General features: G+C 40.0%; 1 protein-coding gene across 2 annotated transcripts in view; it reads right to left on the bottom strand.

Moving 5' to 3' along the window:
• Nucleotides 1–25,613, bottom strand: part of THSD7B (thrombospondin type 1 domain containing 7B) — a 278,232-nt gene that overhangs the window by 123,605 nt on the left and 129,014 nt on the right. For both annotated transcript variants that reach the window (XM_086615669.1, XM_086615670.1), the window contains 2 exons: nucleotides 21,441–21,573; nucleotides 20,283–20,386 (listed from right to left, as the gene is read on the bottom strand). In XM_086615669.1, coding sequence (XP_086471795.1) covers nucleotides 20,283–20,386; nucleotides 21,441–21,573 — 237 coding nt within the window. The remainder of the gene's footprint in view (nucleotides 1–20,282; nucleotides 20,387–21,440; nucleotides 21,574–25,613) is intronic.

The following is a 25,613-nucleotide window of genomic DNA, read 5'->3' as shown; positions in this document are numbered from 1 at the left end:
TTTCTCTTTAAACCCTTGTCTTTTTCTATTTGAAGACCCATGCTCCAGGGTTATATCTTATCAGTTAATTAACTTTTAGAAATGGAAAAATAGCAAAAATGACTATATAAACTTTGGCTCATATATATCAAAGCCAATGTCGACCAGTGTGATTCCTGTGTACCTAATCCAGGAGACTTATAATAAAATCTCATCTTCCATTTACAGCCTGAGGCAAAAGTAGGTCTTGCAGAGAGATGTTTTAAACGACGAGGTTTAGTAGAGCAGTAATGTTGCTCAACAGTTTAAATATTGGGCTAGCTACTAAACTTTATGCCATGAGGTTCTGGCATTACATTATTAAACACCAAGATTTCATCCGTGGTTTTTGCCTACTCAGAATAATGCAATATTCATTTCAGAAAAAAAAAATTGCAATTTAAATTATTTTTTTCCAAAAAAAACAATCTTGAAGGTAATGCTACTCTTCAGTACATCAAGGCAACACTAATGGGGATGTATGGGGGGGAAGGTGGGGTAATATATCAGTCCTTCACTTTAAATTAAAGAACAATTTAGAAACAAAGTACAAGAAGCAATGAAAATCATCACTTTCTTTCAGACTATATAAGGTCACTGCCAATGAGGAATAAAGGAGACACCAATTAAGCTGGAAAGTTTAAATCCACAAACAAGGAAGAGGAGGATCCTCAGAGGCAACTTTGATTTTTATGTTACTGGCTCCTCACTCAACATCAGCAGATCTTATTGATGTGCATTTAAAAAAAAAAAACACACACAAGTACGAGAGAATTGAACAAGAGCCAGCGTTTGAAAATAATTTTGCCCACGGTTCAAAATGACAATGAAAGACCCAGCAGTGGAAAGGATGAAATGCAGAAAAAGAACAAGGATTTTGAATGGGAATCAGAGTCTGAGAGGATGCTGCGAGGGCTGCGAGAGCCCGGCAGCCCCTCGCTCAACTCCAAGGTGAGGATCAGGCCCTCAGGCTCCCAACTCCTGCCATTTCAGAAAAGCTGTGTGAGCTGGCGTTGAGATCAGTACAGCCAAACTGAGAGCAATCCATGACTGGACCCAAGGCACAGCCTATCTCCCAGGGGTGCATCACCAGGCAGGGAAAGGCAAGGGCAGAAATAGGAAAGAAGCTGGGAAGTTTGTGCTGGGACAGCTTGGAGAGCTCAGCTCTGCACAACGGATGGGGAAAACTCCTTGGGAAAAGCAGTCCTTGAAAGAAATCGCGCTACAGGAACGAAGGTCAAGTATGAATTTGATTTTATATTTTATCTCTGAAAAACAGGATAGCACTGGGTTTTAGTAATAGAGGGAGAAAAATCTATACATAGCAGCCAAGTGCAACACCAGTCATCCCTATTAAAGAGTTCAATAAAAAGTAATGTGTCCTGTAGTTGAAATACTCCACAAAGGATTTCAGTTGCTGAATGTACCAATCTTATCAGATAACAAGTGAGCAAAGTTTAAGCCATATCAGGAATTAAGGCAGAAAACTTGGATCCTGACCACGGTTCCTGCAGACAATGTGAGCAGCTCGTCGTTCCCACAAGCCCATGAAGGCAGCCAGCGGTCTCTCTGGCAGAGGCAGGCCAGCAGCCTGCTCCCATCCCTCTCACCTCAAGATCCATGCGCAATGCCAGAGGATGTAAACTTCAGAAAATTCCCCTGAAGATGATGCCAGCCCTGTATGCGACTTTTTCTCCAGCTCTCACAGCCTTATACATTTCTGCTGAAGCCAGGTCACCTGCAGGTCATGAAAAAGGGCTTCTCCAGTGCTGGCTCTTCCTCAAACGATGGTCCAAATACCATGATAATCCTGCAACTCATCTTTTTTTTATGCCCACTAAAAATAGGGCAGAGTGTATATCTATTGTGAGGCATGAGAAGCATGTGTGTGTTAGGGTTTAGGGTTTTTTTGGGGGGAGGCAGTTGAGGGTTGAAGATGAATTGTTTTGCGTTGACAGAGTGCATCACCACGCCAAAGTCACTCTTTGCACACTCTGTGTGTCACATAACCGTTCATCAAAATGTTAAAAAGTAATGCTTATTTTCACAGATAGATGTCCTATTAAAAAAATCAAAACACGCACACGCACAAAAAAACCCAACACTTTAACATCCATGCACAAATTTTCTTAAAATTGAATCTCCTCCGGGAGCAAATGGTCTGTGACTCCCTTGGCAAGACAGAAGTACTAAGAAAACCTTAATAATCTGCATTAGAAATAACCCTCAAAGTTTGGAATATAAACTTTAGGAAGCACTGAATGATTTCTTACAGCAGGTCAAAAGCCAAATAAAGATTTTTGTTCAAAAGTATGAAAAAATTAAATATATTCTTCAGCTGCATAATGTCAAATTAGAAGCAGAACCTGAAGTTACTGGAAACATTAAAAGGTTACAAAGACTGTAACTTTTGGCAACGCTTAATAAAACAATTAAAAATTCATACATTCTAAAGATTTTTTTGATATATTAGTAATATGACATACAAGAATATCAAACCAAAATTAGTTCACAAATTGAAATGGATTTCTGGGAAATTTCTCTCATTACATTACACATTACCTACAGTTTGTATAATCGAAAGCAAAGATGTTTTCCAGCCTCCTTTAATCAAATGAAACCAAATGGCATCAGTCTTTTACACGAAGATAATCCCTCTCCTGACATTTGATCTATGAGAAAGTTGTAAATTGGGGGAGAAGGAGGAAGGTGGATTTCTGACTAAAATACTCGCCTCTTCCCCAGCCCTCTCTAAGGAACAGACCCCACAGAAAACACAAGGTATTTGTGTTGTCTTTCAGAAAACTTGAAGATAATTTACTTGGTTAATTTATGTAGGCATCACGCTTCTACCTAAATACAAACATCAAATCCATTCCTTGCAGGTTTATGCACATATCTCTAGATGTTACAGCTGTGGTGGCTCAGCCCAGCCAGCACCAAAGCACCACGCAGCCACTCGCTCACTCCTTCCCCACGGTGGGATGGGGAGCAGGAAATATATGGAAAGGCTCGTGGGTCGAGGCAAGGACGATCACTCACCGATTAAGTCATAGGCAAAACAGATTCGAGGGAAAAAATCAATTTGATTTGTTACCAAACAAATCAGAGTAGGATAATGAGAAACAAAACCAAATTTTAAAACTTTCCCCCCATCCCTTCCTGCTTTCTGGGCTCAGCTTTGCTCCCGATTTCTCTACCTCCTCCCCTCAGTGGGCACAGGGGCATCGGGAATGGGGGTTGTGGTCAGTTCATCACACGTTGTTTCTGCTGCTCCTTCCTCCTCAGGGGAGGGCCCCTCACACCCTTCCCCTGCTCCAGCACGTGGACCCTCCCACGGCAGACAGTCCTCCACGAACTTCCCTGACATGAGTCCTTCCCATGAGCTGCAGTTCTTCATGAACTGCTCCAGTTTGGGTCCCTCCCGCCGGGCACAGTCCTTCAGGAACAGACTGCTCCAGCACAGGCTTCCTGCAGTCACAGTCTTCTTCGGGTGCATCCACCTGCTCTGGCGTGAGGCCGTCCATGACTGCAGGTGGATCTCTGCTCCACCATTAGCCTCCATGGGCTGCAGGGGCACAGCCTGCAGTCTCACCATGGGCTGCAGGGGAATTCCCTCTCCAGACCTGGAGCACCTCCTCCTCCTCCTTCCTCACTGACCTGGGTGTCTGCAGAGTTGTTTCTCTCACATCCCACTCCTCTCTCCACTGCAGGTCTCTCAGCAGACTTTTTTCCTTCTTAAATACGTTACCAGAGAGGTGCTACCACCATCGCTGATGGGCTCAGCCCTGGCCAGAGACAGGTGCGACTTGGAGCCAGGGCAGCTTCTAGCAGCTTCTCACAGGAGCCACCCCTGGAGCCTATCCCCCACTACCAAAACCCCACCACACACACCCAGTACAGATGATGCTCCTTTTTTTAAATTTTATTTTATTATTTTTAAGTGCAGGGTTAAACCTACACAGGTTTAAGAAACTTTCTCTAGGAAGTTTCACTAAAAAGAACGTTTTTAAAAAGCCAATAAAACTTCTTATCCTTTAGTTTCAGTAAATGCAAGAGAGCATACTGTAGATTTAGATTACCGTATCGGTATTTTTGATTTACTCACATTTTCCACAAGAAGACAGGCAATTCCCATATATAACTTTGTTCTAAAGCTGTGACCTTGACTTTTACCAAAAGTTCAATTGCAGGAATATTGTTTTTGAGGCAAGACGAAGGAAGAAAGGAGTTCTTACAGATAAGATAATGAACTGTCAAATGCAGCTTATGAAATACTACTGTTTCAAATAGATGCTCTGATTTAATACGTGTTGACAGTCGATTCAAAAATTATGACTAGGTCATTATGTAGCACACAGACTACAAACTTGAAATACTTATTTGTTTATCTCATAAAGCATTAGGTACATGGACCAAAGACATCCCTGCAGCTTTCCACATAGAGATCAAGAGTAACAGAATAATACTAAATTAAATACCACATATTGAGGGTGTACGGTTAACAATGTACTCAAAATTAGAATTTGTCAAAAGGTAGAGAAAAAAGTATTGAAAACTACTATTGGTTAAGTTACTCATTATTGAAAACTACTATTGGTTAAGTTACTGATTACACAACGATAAAAAGTTGGTCTCTAGTTATTGAAAATAATAAAGGAATGCACAAAATAGCTACCTTAACTATTAACCCACTGTCCCAAGTACTCGTACAACCGTAAAAACACAGTGAAGCTTAAATAAACCCACCCCAAATGATAAGATTATCTCCTGGTTGGGATAAGACTCGTGGAGAGCAGCAGCAATGGCCCCAATATATACTCATATTATCTACAAACACCAAAAAGATTTTTTTTCCTCTATTCGTCTTAATAAATGCAGCAAGTCTTCCTAATAAAAACGAAAAAAAAAAAAAGATGAGCCGCCAACACTGATATGTCCACTATCAATAAATGAGAAGTCTTGATGAGACTACAAGGTTTTCCAGTACAGTAAACAAGCAAAAAAGCTGAGATTCACACAATACTCACAGAGGTTCTTGTATTCAGCACTGTCCACTATAAGAGAAGCCTATTTCACACTGCTATATAAAAATTATTATAGAAAAAAATAAGTGTATGCTGGAGGTAGGGATGAAGGTTACATTTACGTCAAAAGACACAAGATTGACAGTCCTCTCCCAGCAAAACAATAAGCAAAGATTGTGAAGAAGCAAGGAAATGTTTGACTCTCTAATGTTTCAAATGCTTATCTAAATTTCTATCATGTATGTTTAAAATGCTATCATGTATGTTTAAAATGAATTTTAATATACCTTCCGTTACAATTATGGTGAGACTCTTCAGTAACAACTCCAAACAAACACATTATACGTAATCATCTCCCAAAATCCAATTAGCCTTTATCAATACAAAATCTGCTACACCTACAAAACCACTGAATAAATAGCAAACAGCCACCTGCTATCAATATTAAACTATTCTTTCCAGAGTAATTTACATAAGGAAATAAAGAAACGGGACTTGATGCCTCTCCTCCAGAAGAAGGCTGCCTAATGTACCTCGTCCCAGCTCTGCCAGCAGCAGTGCCCAATGATGCACTCACACCCCTCTCCCGAGCTGTGACGGCTGCTCCATCATCTTTACACTATTCTTCTGCGAAGATAATGGAAGTTTCACAATCAAGCTATATTTAGTCAACAAAGTCTTAAAGACAGAGTGAAAATGCTTACACAGCTGTCACATAAACATATTTTTTTGAGTGAAACCCTGTTGTAGCCAATGTTTAACAGTTGAATTCAGGTGACTGGAACAGTAACATAAACGGGTACAGCTTTATGGACATAGAATCATAGACATGCAAATAAAGGTGGCATGTTTTATTTCATCTACAAATTACAGACTTTTCACTCTCTGGGCTAGTCTATAGAGAATGAGTGACCTATCGAATGCCTGGTAGATAGTTAAAAGCAAAAGAAAGCGTGTTATGCAGGGAAAAGGACCCCAACTGAGGTGAGCTTGTGAAAAAGAAGGACACCATCCACACCACTCCATCTGGTGCTACAAGAATGCAGAATGGCTCAGAAAGCATAGCAAATTCATAGGCTGTTTTGGTGAATTTGGTAAAATTTGGTCAGTTGAGGTGGGGACAGAGTAAACTCTACTCAGCTACACCGTAAGCCATAAGGAGGACCCACTGGAGAACATCAGGATGGAGGGCAGGCTGAAAGAGAATGACCATTATATTACAAAGCTGAGATGAGCAGGTGGACTAATACATTCATACAAACAAATTTGCATTAAAGCTAAGTAAGGTGTCCTGGAAGGCTGGGCTGGGAGGGAAAAGAAAATTGAAGAAAGTTGCAGTTCGAAAAAAAAAAAAAAAAAAGACAAATGCCAATGTGAAAGCTCTCCAACTAGGGAACGGGCACAACCATGGTAGGCATAAGCCGGAGCGTAAGAGATCAGCTAAGCTCAGTCAAAAGCTATTCACTGCCCTCGAATGAAAAAAAAAAAGTGGAAAGTAGGTCATGTTCCCGAGGATTAGCAGAAGACTGCAGCACGAACATGCAAAAATCAGAATTAGCAATGAGTATTAAAGGTAACAAAGGATCCTCCTGCAAACGTGGTAAAAACAGACACCCTCCCACCCCACCTCCCTAAAAACTGGCCCAAGTTTGCATAACCTGGTCACTGAATGGATCAACCGCAAACCCAGGCGTGTTACAATTAGCAGTTAAAAAAAGGCAAGATCTCAGGCCTGGCGGTCCTCTGCCAGGGAAAGAGCTGTCAAGGATAAGCCAGTTATTTTGAAATTGTCTGTCTTAATGAATCCTGGCTCTAGCAAACTTAGGGAAACCAATCCTGATGTGTCAGAAATGAGCATCTTTGAGACCTCATGGAGCAAGTGCAACTTATCAGCAAACACTTTGCCTATCCTTATAACAGCTCAATTCATTTTTATTTTTTATTTAAATGGGTTATGGACATGCAGGCCCACCAGCTTATTTTTGATTTGCACAAAAATATTGGAACAAATAATTATCCAGCAAATGATAACTATCATAGCTTAAAAAAAAAAAAAAGTTAAATAAATCATCAACTTTCTTTCTGTAATAGACTGATGGAAAGAAACAAAATGAAGAATAGTAGCGTCATTTTAGAATAGCTTGTTTCCTTGATTGAGGACAAAAATCCTAAAAATCCTCAGCACGTGACTCCTAAATGACATCCAAATGGCTTTCTTAATAATTAAATTATATTGCATCAAAGAGCATGTGCCTTTAGCAGTTTGATTCGTATGTGCACACTCTAACCATGAGTAACTGGGTAAGCAAAGATTGGGTGGAGTTGCCATAAAAACATATCGTTTGCTTAGCATTAAAGAAAACCTCTGAAATGGAATAGAGCCTTTTGCTTTATGATTCTCTCTGGACCTGATTCACCACTGGTTTATTACTGGCTTTTGTTATTGTATCTGAATACAATTTGATTTTATGAGATCTTAAATATTACCTTTATAAACATTTCATGGGATGTTGACTCTCTATCTGCAAATTGCTTATTTGCTTATTGTATCTGTTCATTGATGCCATTGCAATAGCTTATTTTTGCATTAACTTCTTTGTTGAGCCTAGTTTATCTTCTGACAAAATCCTGGGATGGAATTTTTAATAAGAAACTCTTGGAAAAAAAAAAGATAAAACTGTAACTGGTAAAGACATTTTCCCTCCCAGTGTTCTGTTTGCAACATAATTCAGTCAGGGAATTTATGCCAGTCACCATGAGATTTCAAGAAAGTACTTTGTTTATCATTTAATCAATGTGATTTGAGTAACCCAGAAAGAGTTTTAAATATTAAGCTGAATTCTGTACACACCTCCTGAAACTTTACCTGAGTTTCAGACTTTTGCTCCATAAATGCTCTCCACACATCATTTCTTTTGCTTCCACCATTCTTGCTGCGCAAACTCAACACCAATAAAAACCTGTGGCTGACTTCCATCTATACAATACATATTAACTTGTTTTCAGGTGATGGAAGATGACAACTGCACTGGGAGAGAACACAGCAAGATCACTGGGGTCCCCTGATCAACCTACTTGACAGGTGAGCACTAATTGATATCTGTACTCGTATATCCATCACTGCTTCTGCTGCAACTCTGAAAGCTTACATTCCACAAAGCACATGCTAGAGCCCAATAATTAAGTGTATTTAATTCTTGGAAACACGTGAGATGATTATTTCACTCACAGTAAATATTTAATACTTGCAAAAGCACAGGACCAACTGCAAATTGCTAATATGTTTCATTATTATTAAGTTTGCCCTGTGGAAACAGCAGTTCTCAGGGTCAAATGAAATTTCATAATCCTTCCAAAGTTCTTTCATGGTCACTTTCGATATTTACATTTACCTGTGAAATTCATCTCACTAGGAAAGAGGCATATTTCAAAGTCTTCAGATAAGACAATTTAAGCAGAGACATATTTTGCCCTGTTTCTCATCAAAGCACTTAAAATTGGAAAGTTTATGCTTTCATACTGGATTTGCAGAGTATTTATATTTAAATAAGCTTTAAAAAAGGCAAGATACATGATCTAAACCCCAAAATTAATAAAAAGCAGCCATTTTCATATAAACGCTACAATTAATCATTATGATGAACAGATAGAAAGCAATCCATCTTATCATACCATAGAGCTGATGTGGCTTTTCCTTTCATACACCACAGAAGTTAATTATTATGAGCAGATGTGCTTAGATTACATGAAAATTTATACTCCATGAAACTAGGCACTGAAGATACCTATTTATTTTAAAGCACAAATATATTCCCTGTTTGTTTGGAGGTTTGCTCACATGCAACTTCACCAGCACCGTAGCCTGCACAAAACCCATCCATCTTGCAGGCAGTGATTTTCATGTGCTCCACCAACTGATCCTTTCAAAGCAGTAGTGAAAAAGCACCTGCTTATCAAAGCAACTTCTCACAAACACGGTGTGTCTGATTTGCCCCACCAATTGCCCGATATGGCCCAACGACCCGTGCCATGACCACATCACATGCCCCAGGAGTTAAAATGCAACAGAGGAGCTAAATCCCTCAAACTCTCTCAAGAGTTCATGTCTGCACGTAGCTGCTCAGTTCTGCAGACCAATTTCCACTCAATTTTCTCAACTATCATTAATAAGTACCTATTATTCAGATGCCCTCCCAGAGCACAAGGAACAAAATAAGCCAGCAGCGAAGGCTCGTGGCCAGCAAGGGCAGAGGCTGTGGAAGCCTACATATTTCTATCACACAGTGGCAGCTGGGAGTGCTGCTCTCTCATGTCATGCATCCCCTGAGGATGTGCTGATCTACTTCACTCCGAATTAAACAAACGCTGAAGTAGATGGCCTTCGACAAGCCTATTACAGTTTAATAGGTTGGTTAGGTTCCCTCATATTGCATACCTCTGGTTCAGGCGTTTCCCTTGCCAACACAAAGACCAGGACAAAAAACAAAGATACAGAAAGTTAATATCCAAGAGACAATAGAAAAGAGATAACTCGAAGAAATTTCAATCACCTTGGGGCACATATCAAAGAAAACAAACACATGATTGCAGGACTGAAACTTCAGTGAACTGTCAAGAAGGAACAATAGTACCGATGTCAGAACTGACCAGAAAAGCAGTAAAAAGTCACATTTGCTACAAGGCTTCATCTCCGAGATCCAAATTTGACATTACAAAATACCCTACTTGGGGAAAACTCGGTCAAACATCAGAATATATTATTCCAAACTTTCCTTATTTCACAAAGCCAGTATCAGCAATCCTTTAATAAATGATGCATGCCCTAGGCAAAACCAGCGGCTGCCAGGAAAAAAATTGACTTTAGAAAAATCTTTGTTAGAAGGTGACAGTTTTTTCATTACTATCTATTGCCATCAAAGTATAGAGATGGCTCTTTCTTGTGCAGTAATTTTATTCCAGTGGAATTCCAATTTTTTGGATGAAGTTTCTCTTGATTTATTATAATATAAAGAAGGTGGAATCTTCTCCTGAGTCTTTTGAGAAGCAAATCAATGACAATACTGTTAATGAAAGGGGAGAGAAGGGGTGTTTCCGACAGGAAAAATGCTCGGAAGTATTACCACTGCAATCATCAGACTCATTTAGAAAGCACTAAACACACTTCTCAGTATTTTTAATATTTCTGAACATATTTAGAAAGCGTGCCAACAGAAAAGAGCACCACTGGACGCATAAAGCAAATTTAATATTGACCATTTCACAGTAACCTGATGCAGTCTTGCAAGTGCAAGCACTTCATAAGTATCCCCGTCACTTCCAGTTACTCCACTGCCACTTTAGTGCACCCGTTTGAAAGTCAGATGCTGGGAATTTTAAAAGATAGCTTGATCCGAGGTTATTCATTTATTCTGAAATTGAAAACTCATGTCTAAAACCTCTGCAGCAGACACAAAGCTATTGGAGTAACATAAATATACAAATCCAGATTCAACGAACATGACATCAGGATTCCTTTTGCACCTTTGTGTCATGTCACATTTAACAAATCTTGTGCCTGAAGATTTATAAAGCCACACTGATGAGCTCTGCCGTTTAGGATGCTAATATTCATGTTGAGTATTAGTGATAAATTATTCAAAGAAAATCTACTCAATAATTTCCAATAGAAGTGCTTTCTAACTAATGCAGAATAAGGGAAAATGCAAACTATGACTTTCACCAAGCTCCTGTGAAGGAAACTCCCCAGGCAGTCCAAACCTTAGCAGCCCGACAAGGAACAATATCTGCTAGAAATCAAATTCTGCATTCTTTTCAACATCTCCTTTTTTCCGTGCACCAACAGTTGGTTTTGGATGTTTGCTGGGATCTTTTTTTGGGGGTACAGTGTTCCAAAGAACTGACAGAGTCCTTTAATACTTCATTGATTTAAGCAGGATCAGCATTTCAACTCGGAACTGTCCATTTCTTCAGCTAGGTAAAATAAATATCAAACTAAGTTCCTTTGGTACTATTGTACTGTAAGAATAAATGACCGGTCTTTATCCTCCCCGTTAATGCCTCTGGAATTTCTCAGAATTTGGTAGTCCACTTGACTGAGACCATCATGGAGAAGGAAGAGGTTATTACAGTAAGAGACACAGAGAATAAAATCTCTAATATTTTCTCAACAATTAAGAGTACAAAAGCTTTTTAATAAACTTGCTTATTTTTGGTCATGCTTCAAGGTTTCCCATTTAAAGTGTCTATTTGAAGAAAAGTTCTCCTCAAGGTCATTTCCCAGAAAGCCTAGATCTTATCCTGCTCAGCTCGGATGAATTTTTAACAATTTCCCTATGAACCACAGTGGTTTTGGCGTGAATTATCTTTGGATTTGTAAACAGCACAACTGTGACAAGGAGGAAATTAAAATTTTATGAAAGCAAAAGTAGATCTAAATCAGTATTGAATGGGACTGCCTGCAACATGGAGAGGTGAACAAGGGGGACATGAAAGTGTTATATAAAATAGCAAACAGAAAAGGAGACTAAACAGGACTCAAATGTCCTAAGAACAAAGGCTGTTTCAATTAAATTGCAAATCATCAAGAAACTAAAACAGTTTATTCGCTGCAGGGTTAACCCATGGAACTGAGATACGCTAGACAGAGGCAAAGGCCAAAAGGTGAGGAAGAAAATGAAAAAAATCAGATATTTTTATAGCTAGCTACAGTGACCATTACATGAGAGCATATAAAATATTTAAGGATTATAAACCCTTATGTTCCAGTTTCTAAGTTAACGAAACACAGCTGTAGGATGAAATGGCTCCTGTATTTCTAATAAGGAGCATATGAGGCTGTGTGATCAGGTCTACTTACAACCCATCCATGGCCACAGAAAAGATCATTTACAGCATCCTCTCCACAAACCATGAAGCATGATCGCCCAGCCCTACTGTTCATACAACAAAAATTTCTCCAATTTCTACAAAAAGTCTGAACCAACTGTTTATAACTTGGATTTTAAATTGCTGGAAGCTGGTGCTAAAAACAAGACATAATTGGAAGGGCCTGTCTCCAGTTTGAGGGAGAGATTGCTCTTCATTATGTCTTTCATCCTCCTGAGTAAATCTCAGCACGGTTTGGTTCTCCCTGGACCTCTTTCATCTACTATACTCAGTTTAATGACAATCCATCATTTAAAAAAGAACCCCAAAAACGACTTTCACCAACTATAGTTGCTTAGATCATACAGACTACACACTAGATGAAAGAAATCTTAGGAGGACCAAAGAGAGCTAAACTTAATCAGAGGGATGAAAGACAAAATGAAATCTATCTACCCTTACATTCAAAAAGGAGTTTCCTTCAGATACGATGATCTTGACTCTCTGTGTACCTGCTAAATATGATATGAATACTGTCAGATCATTTGGAACTTTTATGATCGAGATGCTCTAGCAATTCCCGTAAATCGTACACATTTGGATAGTGCTGCCTTTGACTTAGAGGTGATCGGGTCATTTCCTATTGATCTAAAAACTTCTTCCCTCCTTCCTCCTAATCAAGGCAGACATACATAGCTTGGAAAGCTTTGATGTTCCTCTGCTTCAGTTCTCATTATTTTGATCTTTTAACAATCCCTCTATTGGTACAGGCTTGTAGTATACATTTTCCGTGTTTATGCCTTCTGGCTTCAAAAGACTTGACCGAGACTTCTACCACCACCCCCCCCCACTCCTCCCCACCAGAAAACAAATGCTGCATGTGGTACTAAGATGCTGATATTTGTTTTGTTTATTAGATAGGAGCTGTACACATTTAAGCTAAAAAACCTGCATATTTCCTTCTAGAGAGTGGAATATATTGTCCTGTTTTTGAAGGAAATCAAATACATGTAATTTATCTGACGCAGCCTTCATCATCTTTATTTCATGGAAAGTCTACAGATTACTGAGTTGCCTTTGGATAAAATGTTGCACTGTAGATTGCTGTCAGGACAAATTCTCTGAAAGTCCCTTCAATTTTTATGTTGTTGGCATAAGGCTACAGTGACAGAAATGAGTAGGAGTCTTTCTTGCTATTTGTTAGTGTCTATAAATGAATGTCATGCCAATTCTCCTACCATCTGTGAAATACTCGTACAGTAGCTATACCTGAGGTGGAAATCAGGACAGACCCAGACTGAAATATAGTAGCACTGTTTTAAATGTCTTGTGATGCTTGCTGACATCTCCTGTGAAAAAAAGAGGATAGTCCAGCATCACTCTTTCGTGAAAAACCCGTCACTGGAAAATCAGTATCAATCTTTCTTCCCCTTGTCCTATTCACTAAGACCCCAGGAAAGAGAAATTAGTCTACAGGAACCCATTACCTGGAGATCAGTGGGATGTAATACAACACAAGGACAATTTCCATTCCCCAAACCAGTAACTAGCTCTGCAGACTCCAGTGCAGCCACACACATATTTACATTGACATCTTTGCTACACCACTGGGTTTTAAGACATCAGCCCAGGATGATTTCTATACAAGCAGATGATTTTATTTCTCATAAATTAAACTGCAGGAATCTCAAAGGCAGCCATGAAATGCTCAGAGAGATTGATCCATCACATCTCACATAGCCTTATCTGTCCCTTCCCCTCTCCTCCTGCTCCTGGTCAGTTCTAATGTTCCAAAACTGAAATAAATCCCACAGAAAATCTGTCTGGGAGAGGATACCTTCCTCATTCCATTGGTGCAGGAAGGGCTAAGATTGCATACAAGCCTACATGACATTAGTATTGTATTTTTGTCTCCTCATTTTTTCCATGTATCCCCTTGGTGAAACATTGTCACACTTTTTCGCATGAAGCTAATCTACATCAAATCCACAATTAAACCCAGGCTTTGGGAAATAATTTAAAGATGAAAGCCTACAGGTAAACTGATAGAAATTATACACAAACAATCCAGACTCCTGTAAAAAAAACATCCATACTGCAGTGATAAATCTCTCAAATTACTGATTCCTGTGCACAGATATACATAGTTCACCATGGCAAGTTTAAAATGTAAAATCAAGAGTAAACTTTCATTAAGTTCAAAAGATTTTAATTCATTTACTGATATTCCCCAGAGCTTAGATTCCTAAATACCTAATTTCCTCCTGTTAACGAAATGTGGGTATTTTGCAAAAAAGAATCCTAATCTATTCTGTATCTGTTGGCAAACCAGGAACTGGAATTACTCAGGAGAAAGTTTTGAAGTTTTCATTTGACCTTAATTGTTTGCCATTACTTACAGTGGCAGAAAGTGTTATGGAACAAAAATAAAAGGGAGGATTACCCCTTAAAAACATTCTGGTTTAGGAATCAGAAGAATAAACTTCAAGAACTTGGAGATCAGAAGGAAAAATGTAATATATGATTTCATTACGTACGTTTATTCAGAACAGTATAATGCCACTCTCACATGTCCATAACTCTGAATTCCACACTTACCTCTGCAGTACTGCTGCCCATCTTTCTACATAGTGAGAGTACTGAACTTTTTTTTCTTTAATGAAAATTTCACTTTTCTGGTTTCAGAGCATGCTCAAATCTATCCAACTTGAATTTTTGGCCCTCCCTTCAAAGTACTCACAATTTGCAAATACCCAGATATGTTTTATTATACACACTTTTAGCAAAAATACTGAAGACAGCCAGGAGCATGTGCACCTCACAAGCAGCCATCTGAAATGGCCTTCCTGGTTGACAGCAAACCACTGATAACAGAGCTTAGACTGTCTTTTTTTAACAAGTTGCACAACCACCTCATCCTGCATTTCTCTAGGTCATACTGTCTTATTGCACATGGCAGAGTGTCACGTTGGCCTGGACTCAATGTCTTTCTAAAGTCAAGAGGAAATTATCTGTGCTGCTTTCCACGTACCTTATTGCCTAACCTCCAGCCCACTGCCTCGTCAAGGGAAGAAATCACATTATCAAGAACAAATAATAGTAAATCGATTCTGGTTTGGTTGTTTCTTATCACCTTATTACTCTCTATGTGTTCATAAGCTAAAAATTGCATTATCCATGACAATAAAATAATAATACAGATAACACGTACTTTATGAATTTGCAATATGATATAGAGCGGCCACATCGGTAAAGCATCGTCAAAGCCCCAGGTAGACAGGACCGATAACAGACCGAGGCTCTCCATTCTGCAAGGGCAACCCCCCAAGCCTCAATCCCCATCCTAAACAGACTTTGCTTCACAAATTTGCCTTTAAAACGCATCATAAACAAGACTCAGCTCCTGTCCTTATCCTGGTTCTTATTCTTCCCTCAACTATTTGCTACCAATGCCACCAGCTGCCAGGTGGGGGTCTTCCACACAGTGACACTGGCTGGGATCACTTCAGTTCAGCTCACTGTGCTCCCAAATCCATACTCCCACTTGTGACCCTGCAACCACTCGTTAGCAGTGGGTCCTTAGATCATCATCATCTGAAAAAGCACTGACAAACCTAATGTAACCTCAGCATCACTCAGAATAAGGCTCAAGGTGCCAGCGTCCTACCAGGCAAAGCTAATATTGGAGGGAGCTACTGATGACAGGTAAGCCCCTATCAGCTGGACAGATTTATACACAGGACTGCACTGCAAAGCACTGCTCATAAAACATCACCATCTAACTGAAGCAGCCCGTGTCTTCGCCAAGTTTACTATCATAAACGTATTCATTGTAAACTTAGGTTATCACATCGCCTCTAGCCTGTAAATTAAAACAGGATTCTAACATATACCTTCTGAAAGTGGTAATTCTGTGCAAAAGCATTCTGCAACTCCAATTACAATGAATGCATCTGTTCATTTAGCTAATCAGCAGTTGTATTAACTACCTACAAAATGGGGAATAAGAACTATTAGGTGACTATCTTACCAGCAAATAAAATTGTTAACACTAATGCCTTTTTGATGGCACGTCTCATTATAAATAGGCTACCGTAAAATAATTTTAGCAGAAGCAACAGTAATGTATATGGTCATTACTGTGTTACAGGCTGATAATACACTAGATAATACAGCTAAAGGATGCTTGTCTGAAATATTTTTGTAGATGCAATTTTAACAGGCAACATCAAAATTCATCCTTTCATCTTGCTTAGTATGAGACATGTTAACTTAGTCTCTAATTTATTACAAATTATGTTTGTAATCACAGTTCTGCCTATACATTATATAAGATTTTACTGGAACTATCACTGCATTTAGACACACTCAGAAAACTTAGATAGCAGATTGTTACAATTTGTGTACTCATAATGACAAGTTTTTGATCTGCATCGCAGTGTAAAACAGTCTTGTCTGCAATATCCCTACAGTTATCAGAAAGCTCCAGAGCAAAAGCCAGAAACCTGCAATGAAGGATACAGGAATCTTAAATTGCTTGAGTCTAGTGCTGCCCGCATTTTACTTTTTCACTGCCAATTCATACATCAACTTTTGAACTGAAACGGATTATATTTAACACCGACCATCGTAGTGAAGTCCACGTGGTGTGAATTTACAACCCAGTTAAAGAAGGAAAGAAATACATCATACGTGGTCTGACAGTAGGGCATACCAAATGAAACATCCTACTGAGACGCTCAAGAGGCTATCCAGAATCGATCCGTCCTGGGACCTCAGGTGTGCCAGGGCAATCCAAAGCAGAGGAGTAGTTTCTCATTACTGCATTGGTGGGTTTGCTGTTGTTTTCCTGTACGTAAATCAATAAATTATTCTCTAAGAATATTTGCTGCTCTGTGTCACAGCATTTCTGTACTCTTGCGATGGGGAGTTACAGCTCTGAGATGGACCTACTGTCTCGTTAATGGAGGAAGATACGGTCAAATCTTCCAAATGAATCTCAGTTAAGAAGTGGCAGGAGCACGAGAAATAAGACATGACATGTTCCATTGCTGCAGTTTCTCCTTGCTTGTGCAAAGTAACTGGTTTATTCATAACCATGTTGTCAGTGTATTTCCAAGACTAGTTTTTAAAGCAGAGTCTCAGTACATCAGTCTGGTCTTTAATACATGTCTATTTACTTTATCAATGGCTTTTGAAGCAGCCTTCAAAGACACTTGCTCAAAACAGGCTTTCTATCCACTAATTAAACCTTAACAATCCCTTGTAATGAGCAACACATTTTTTCCCCAAAAATGTAAATGTCTAAGGTGGCTGCTCATGTCAGCACTGAAGAGAGAGGCCATTTCTGAAGGATCCTCCATCACAAACATCAGAGAACAGTAAAGTCATTGAAGGGCATCCGAAGCAGAAGCAATTTTCTCGCAGTCTTGACACCTTCTAGTAAATTAGTCACTTGTCGAGGAAAATGACAGCTATATAGCAATAGAAAAGCTTGTAAAGCTCTTCATTTACTGTTAGAAATGTTGTCTATGTCACTGTCAAGCAACAGTAACATTCCCCACCCTGTTCTACTCTCAAGCACCCTATCTCAGGGGCTTTTTGCAAATCATGCCTTAATGAAGTTTAAATAACAACTATAGTTCTTACTTCCAAATGCTACTTTTCTCTTATCTGCATGACTGTTTTCTGAATAAGTTAGTCCACTGAAGCTGATACACAAAATAAAAGACTATTGTAATTAGTGTAATATCATTCCAAGATAAAGCCATGAAAACTGCAGCTTCAGAGAGCTGTCATCTCTTTGGCTATTCTGCTTATTATTTACAGACAAATTCTTCTACGTTCTGCACATTACATAGTACGTTTACATGCAATTTCAGTGAAAACACTCATGGAACAAGATCTGTAGGTATCTATCTTAGAATCTAGCCTGGAGAAAGAATGGAGCTTGAAAGTCGTTTCAGACTTAATTTTCCCTCAGTACAGTCATTGTTCTAAATAGGTACACATAAACATACGCTTTCTTTCCTTAGAAATAATTTATATGAATACAATGTCCTTATATAATTGGCTAGATATGACAGTCACTGAACACTGAAATCCTCTTATTTACATTACAGTCAGGATATGGACAATAAAAGAAAAAAATTCTAAAAATGGATGCTCTAAGGAACAGCAAGACTCTTTATCCACTGTGGTAAAAGGGTAATTGCTGTTACATGGTAAAAAAAGAATTTGAGCACATTCTTGTAAATACTCTTTGGAAAACAAGCACTTACTTGCTAAAGACGCTGAAACGTTATGCAAGCCAATGGCTGTGTGGAGTGGTGGTGATACCTCGAATGCAAACTCATTTGTAGGATGCCTGAACATTGCAGAAAAGCATCTATCTATATAACATGGCATTTTTCCACTGATGGCACCGATTCCCCTGAAAAGACCCCCAGACTCAGTCATACAGTATAATTTAGAACGGAAGGGGCCTCTGAAGATCCAATGCCTGCTCTAAGCAGGACCAACACAAAATTAGAAAAGGCTGCTCAAGACCTTATTCAGTGGAGTTTTCAGTATCTCCAAGGAATCTACAGTCTCTACGGGCAATCTGGGAATTTCCCTTACCACAGCCTATGACTGTTATCTTCAGTTATTTCACTGCGCACCTCCAGGAAGAGCATGGCTCCATCTTCTCTGTGAACCCCACTTTCATTAGATACTTCCCCAGGCTGAACAAGCTCAAATCCCCAGTCTCACCTCACGTGTTTTGTTCAAAAATATCTCCAAAGACTCCTTCAGGGCAAAGAATGAGAGCATCAGAAGACCTCCAGCATTGAGGTCTACAAGCTGAAGAGACCCTGCAAAGCGTGAAAGCAAACGCCACCCTTGGCTAAATGACAATATGGTGACAAAGCAGCTCTTCACAGAGGCAAGCTGCTCTTGAAGAGTTCAAGTAGCAGCAAAGTGAGGTATTAACAGCAGCTTTATGAAAGTTTCCCTTACTAAACACTTCTATAGATAAGATACAGAGTCACTGAAAATCCAGCAGCTTGTTTTTCAGAATTAATATAGGCAGACGTAGCAGCTTGGTTTCAGTACCCTTCTCCATGGAGATCACTCCCCTTGTTCGTAGGAAGTATCCTGAAAATCCTCTTCCATGAGTTTCATCTGAGAACTCATTTTCCTGAAACCCCACTCATCCTCAGTAATACCTGGCAGACTGGTTCTATCACTACATGTAACTATGAAAACCAAAGCTGTTACAAAAACCACAGTTAATTACAAAAAGTGAATGCGGCACTAAAACAAATTTTGCTTAAACCCATCAGGCTATGAGATTCCTTTTCCATGATTCCCCCAGGACAGCACATAGCCTATGTAATTGTTGGAGGACTCTCCACAAAGTAAAAATAAGCATGATATTCTTCTATTATACTTCAAATTCTGTCAGAGTAAGACTAATACAAAGTTCACATACCCACTGGAGCATAAAGATTACCATCCCTTCACACAGAGACTGAAGAATACATTTTAGGACATCTCAATTTACAGAGCTCTCTTTGAAAACCTTGTGGAGAGGCTTGTGGTCAAAATTTACAGATATTTACTCCTTTGAGCTTTAGTTTAAAACACATTTCTTCTTTCAGATACAGCCCACATACTGTCAGGGCTTTTCTTTCTTTTCCTTTGCTTCCAGATTATATAAGAAATTCACTTCATCTTTAACGAATAGTTTCTACCCTTGTGAAGGAGTAAATTATTATGTCAAGTTTCTTCAGTTAGCATACCTGTATAGTCATTTTTTTTCAATAAAAATAACCTTTTCTTAAAGGTTTCATTAGATTTCCCAGGAGACTGATAACTGCCAGATCTCCAGCCATGGGTAGGAACCACTACAGACTCTGATCACGTACTCTGAACAGTGAAATTCTTCTCAACATTTTTGTTCCAACAACGGGACTGCCATATTTTCCAAGCGCTTAGGGCAGGAGCCCAAAGCCTTTACCCACGCTGAACTTCTCCAGTAGTCTTAATGAAAATCAGGCCTCAGGCAAATTATTAGTAAAATTTAAAATCATGAGGAAATTATCCTTTCTGGTTTTAGCACCAACAATGGATTACTTCATAGAGCCCTATAGACAGATAGTTCTTCTAAAGCCCATGGGCTTCATCTTTAGGCAGAGAGTAGATACCTGAACACCCCTCCTACACTCCAAGCATACTATCATGTTACAGGTACTTTAATGTTCAGCACAGCAGCAAAACTGTACAACGGGTCCACTTCCAAAAACACTTTAAGTGCTAAGAGTAAAGACCCCACTGAAATGTCACACTCTAACACCTGAAATATTTGAAGGCTGCATGGAGAAAGCTTACCCCTTGACTGCAAACCGTGCCCACATGCCTCACTATGTCCTGGCACAGCCTGTCTCACCGAATCCGGCACCAGCACGCAGTGACTCCAGCGATGGGTCTTCCACCTGTGAGAGGTGACAGTTAACAATTAAACGGTCAAAACTAGAACACAGTTAATACATCCAGGCAAAAACTTCAGTTACGAATTATATACTGTGGAGACTTAAGAAAAAATGGAGTCAAAAAGCTGTAATTACTCCCAAAATAAACACTATGAACTGAAATTCAGATGCAAGATTCACTTTCTAGAAAGCCACATCATTCTCCAACAATGCTTCCCTTTCTCATTTTTGTAGGGCATGGTTCAAAGTTTCAGAAAACACTTAGGAAACATCTTCAGTGGGCTTTAATATCAGGTTCTCCTCCTGCAAGCCTGCTCTCATACAACTGATGCTGTTCCAATCTGCTTTCTATGCCAGGATGTGTGCCAGTCAAGTACACAGGAAAGTGGCTTTTCCATAATGCTCTGCGGTACGGAGCCAGACAGAGCCAAGTGGTGGGACTCCTGCTTTGGCAACACTTTCAGCCCTCCGTTCTGCTCTGAGACTGTGTCCTACAGGATGTGCGGGCTGAAGATTTATATGCAAAGATATAATGCTTTTCTATTTACTAATATTGTTTAACAGATGGGTCCCAGAATTTTGATGAAGAGAGGTGAGTAATTGCCCTATTGTACTATTTGTCTAATCAGAATTTTTTAAAGTGCATATTATTCACTGGAGTGAGAGTATCAGGGAAAAAGACAAGAGTTTCTGCAATAAGCATACAATTATGATTAAGGCAGTCGAGTGCTTGCGGTCTCAAAATAGCTCACATTGATTTTTAGATACATTGAGGGGGGAGTTCCCAGTAATAGCTTCCTTAAACACATCGAACCCTGCGGTTACTGTGCTAGGAGCTGTGTCTATTGATGCTTGTTTTGATGATGCCAGATCTACTGAAATCTCTGATTTGAACTCTACTTTCACACATTTTGCAAGGTACATGGTTTATAACTCTGCATTTTCCAGTATTAAGTTGTCTTCTGGTGAAAATTGTGCAGGACAGTCACACAAAAGTCATTTCTGGAGAAGTGGACACCCACTGGCAAGAAACTGACTCCAAGCTAACACTTTTTACCTATACACTGGACAGACAGGAATATCTTCACATTCTCTTTCCTCATACAAGGTGTCCGGGCATGCCTGTCCTCCGTTGGCAGCTTCCTGAATGATAATCCTATACCGGGACTGCTTAACTGCAGTGGCATTGCCTGTAAAATAAAGGAAAAAATTGCCATCCAGACACAGTTGGCACTGTGAGATAGTGATCTAGCTGTCTTGGTTAAAAACATGCTTTGTGTTTTGTTTCTATTTTGAAACTATGAGCACTCTGGCACTACCCAAAGAAGGGAAGGAATGGTGTGCTGGATCAAAAGCTATCATTTACTTGCTTTAAAATTACCAGTAGTTCAGCAGAACAGCACCTGGAAGCTTGATAAATCGACAGCCTAAGAGATGCATCAAAAATGTCTTTTTAACAGAACATCAAATCAGACAAGAAAATAAGCATGAGCAAATAGTTAAACACCTGAACAGGAGAAAAAAATAAAAACCAAAATAATCAAACTGTCATAATGGAAGATTTTGTTTCTTAAAACACATTCTGGTGGTCTCAAGCTGCTACCAGTAACCTATCTTTACGGGTCTGGAAATCACAGATTATAACTTTCCGATGGAAAACCACTGCAACCAACAGAGGCTAACTCTCTACTTAACCTGAGTCGCTGCAAGATCAATCCACCTAGAAACAGTTCACAAAATCTACAGTACAGAATGTAGCATGGAGGACAAGGATGAGATTTTCCTGTACACCTCTGTAGCTAAAACAAACGCAATCCTTGGCTGCGTAAGTGCTAAGTACAAACGGAGAGCTGGTTTAATCGCTCTGCACGGCATTAGTAGTTCTTTGGGTGCTGTATTCACACTTCAAAAACAGATGCTAGAAACCCGAAAAGGGATCTCAGCAGAACTCCATAAAGGATTCCAGACCAGGCAACTATCTTTTAAAAGCCCAAGAAAGGAAAGCAGTGTGTACAGTAGCCCACTTATGAGTATTATTTTTCCAGCTCAAGATAGGGCCAAAGCTGCAGTAGCGAGATTACAGTGCATTAGAGTAGAAGGAAAACTTCACCATGAACACAAAGTGCAAGTACAGATGCAGTAAAAATGGTTGGCTCTAAAAATATCAAGCTAGACAAGCCTTCACTCACACACGTGCTACCACTGCGAGATCACCAGAAAGGGACTTTGGACCTGGTAGGAGGTTGCTCACCCCAGCTGCTGCCCTGAGGCAGGACCAGTGCATCCAGGGTGGTGATTCTCCCCCTGCTTCTTTAATGGCCACTACCGGAAGCAGCTCTGCAGATTCCTACAGTTTCCTCTCAGATGCCTAATTGAGCACTCGGGAAGCCTCACGGAGAGCCTTTTCTTAAAATCATAGAATCATAGAATCATAGAATGGTTAGGGCTGGAAGGGACCTTCAAAGGTCATCTAGTCCAACCCCCCTGCAAGGAACAGGGATATCTCCAACTAGATCAGGTTGCTCAGGGCCTTGTCCAACCTGGCCTTGAACGTCTCCAGGGATGGAGCATCCACCACCTCTCTGGGCAACCTGTTCCAGTGTTCTACCACTCTCATAGTAAAAAATTTTTTCCTAATATCCAACCTGAACCTACCTCCCTCTATTTTAAAACCATTACCCCTTGTCCTATCATAACTGGCCCTCCTGAACAGCCTCTCCCCATCTTTCCTGTAGGCCCCCTTGAGGTACTGGAAGACCGCTATAAGGTCACCCCGGAGCCTCCTCTTCTCCAGGCTGAACAGCCCCAACTCTTTCAGCCTGTCCTCATAGGAAAGGTGCTCCAGCCCTCTTATCATCTTCGTGGCCCTCCTCTGGACCCTCTCCAACTGGTCCATGTCCTTCTTATGTTGGGGGCTCCAGAACTGGACGCAGTACTCCAAGTGAGGTCTCACAAGGGCAGAGTAGAGGGGGAGAATCACCTCCCTCGACCTGCTGGCCACACTCCTCTTGATGCAGCCCAGGACGCGGTTGGCCTTCTGGGCCGCAAGAGCAAATCTAGCCCTAGTCATCGCTCCTGTAAATTAAGTGAAACCTTTTTTATCTTCTGTCCACTAGATGTAAAAAAACAGTTTATCCCTATCATCTGATGCATAACCTTCATGAAAATTCCCTCTTGTTGCTCACTTTCTTACAACACTGTGCCGCAGGAATCCCAGCTGCAGCCTCACCAGTGCACAGTACAGTAACACCTTCGGTGCTCTACATACAACATGCCCATGAGTCTGACAAGCCCAATATGAGTTTTAGCATTTCCAATTGTTGACTTTCATTCATTTGGTAGACCACTGTATCTCCAGAGGTGCCCGAGACAGTACTGATGTCTTTACTTCCCATTCTATCTTTGTGTGATCAATTTTTTCTTCCCAAGTCACAATACTAAGAAATTTCTCAATGATTTCAATATCATTTAATATATTGTTTATTGTGTTTGCGACCTCTTTCAGCTCTGCACCATCCACTAATGTTATTATTCAAGTATGCAAGCTACTTAGACAAATTTCACATAGAATTGGGGCAAGAAGAGCTCTCTGTAGAACTCCCCTTGGCTCATGTTCCAGTTTGATTGCGACTAGTGAACATCTATCAGTCAACTGATTGGAAGCAGGTTTGCAGAGAAGGACATGGGAGTTCTGATGGACAAGTTGACCACGAGGCAGTAATGTGCCCTTGCACCAAAGAAGGGCCACAGCATCCTGGGCTGCATTAGGAAAAGCATCACCAGTGGATCGAGGGAGATGACCCCTTCTCCCTACTCAGCACTGGTGAGACAACTGGGTGCCATGTCCAGTTCTGGGCTCCCCAGGAAAAGAGGGACATGGGCACACTGGAGTGAGTCCAGTGAATGGCTACAAAGACTATTTAAGGACTGGAGCATCTGACATATAAGAAGAGACCAGGAAAGCTGGGACTTTTCAGTCTGGAAAGGAGAAGGCTCACGGGATCATATCAATGTGTATCAATGGATGGTAGGCAGTAAAGGAGACAGACACAGACTCTTTTCACAGTGATATCCACTGTGAGTTTTTCAAGCAGGTGAGTACCCATTTAACAGTGATTTAATTCAAATCACCGCTCCTCAGCTTCCTGATAAAAGTTTAATGTGTCAAAAATCTACCACTGCCCTTAATTAGAGCAGCTATGCTGTCAAAAAAAGGAAATTTAATTTATTGGGCATGATTTGTTCTCAATAAATCTATACTGGCCAGTTTATTACAATCTGATTCTTGAAGTATTTTAAGTAATAACTTGTTCTTGTGTTTTTCTACATAACAAAGTTAGGATGAGTAATACACAATTTCCTTGATCTTACTTTTTTTTTTTTTTTGGGGGGTGGGGGGGTGGGGAGAGGGGGGAGGCGACCTGAGGGAGGGGGAGGAGGTGGGTTGGTTGGTTGGTTTGGTTTGTCTTGGTATTACTGAGTTTATTTAGTTCCTTAGGACTTAGCAATTTCTCACGCAGAAAACAGTCACTAGATGCTCTGGTGTTACTTTATTACTTCCTTCTGTATTCACACAGTCCTACTGACATGGGAACATCTAATTTATGGAAACACTTATTCTTCAGTCCATTCCTCTCCTGGCTGCAGACAGGAAACAACGGCAGCAATTGCACATTCCCCAAGTTGTGCTTCCCTCATTTCTCAGAAAGTAATGGACATATATTTCATTCCGTTTCCCCTTACTTTTAATCTATTTATGTAATTCTTGTTATCTAATATCCTCCGATGGCTGAATTTGCATTCTCAATTTCTTGTTTCTAATTTTCGTGAAACAATTTGAGAATCAAAAAGGAAACAAGATTCTGAACAACTATGATGATGAGAAAAGATAAAAAAGGGCTTCTCTAGCTGTGTTTGATGTTTTCTCTTCATGATTTGAAGCATGAACATTCAAGCCATGTATAGACCTACAGATGCCTTGTTCCCCTGTACTACCAGCTTGCTATTGTAATAGTTTCAGGATAGCAAGTGGAATCCACTGGGGCTTAAGCCCTTTGTGCAGTCTTTCTTGGTAGCTTCCAGGTCTTTTACATGTTTGTCTGCACAGACCACATTCCCAAGAGGTGTAGCTACCAATTCTCTCAGCTTGTTGAAGTCTGTCTTTTTTTAATATGTCTTGCTGATATTGCCATCTTTCCCTTCTCCTAAGAATCGTGAACTCTATCACTCT

The sequence above is a fragment of the Tauraco erythrolophus genome, chromosome 8, assembly GCF_009769465.1.
Source record: "Tauraco erythrolophus isolate bTauEry1 chromosome 8, bTauEry1.pri, whole genome shotgun sequence".
NCBI lineage: Eukaryota > Metazoa > Chordata > Aves > Musophagiformes > Musophagidae > Tauraco > Tauraco erythrolophus.
The sequence above is the reverse complement of the archived record's forward strand: the minus strand, read 5'-3'. Positions and strand labels throughout refer to the sequence as shown.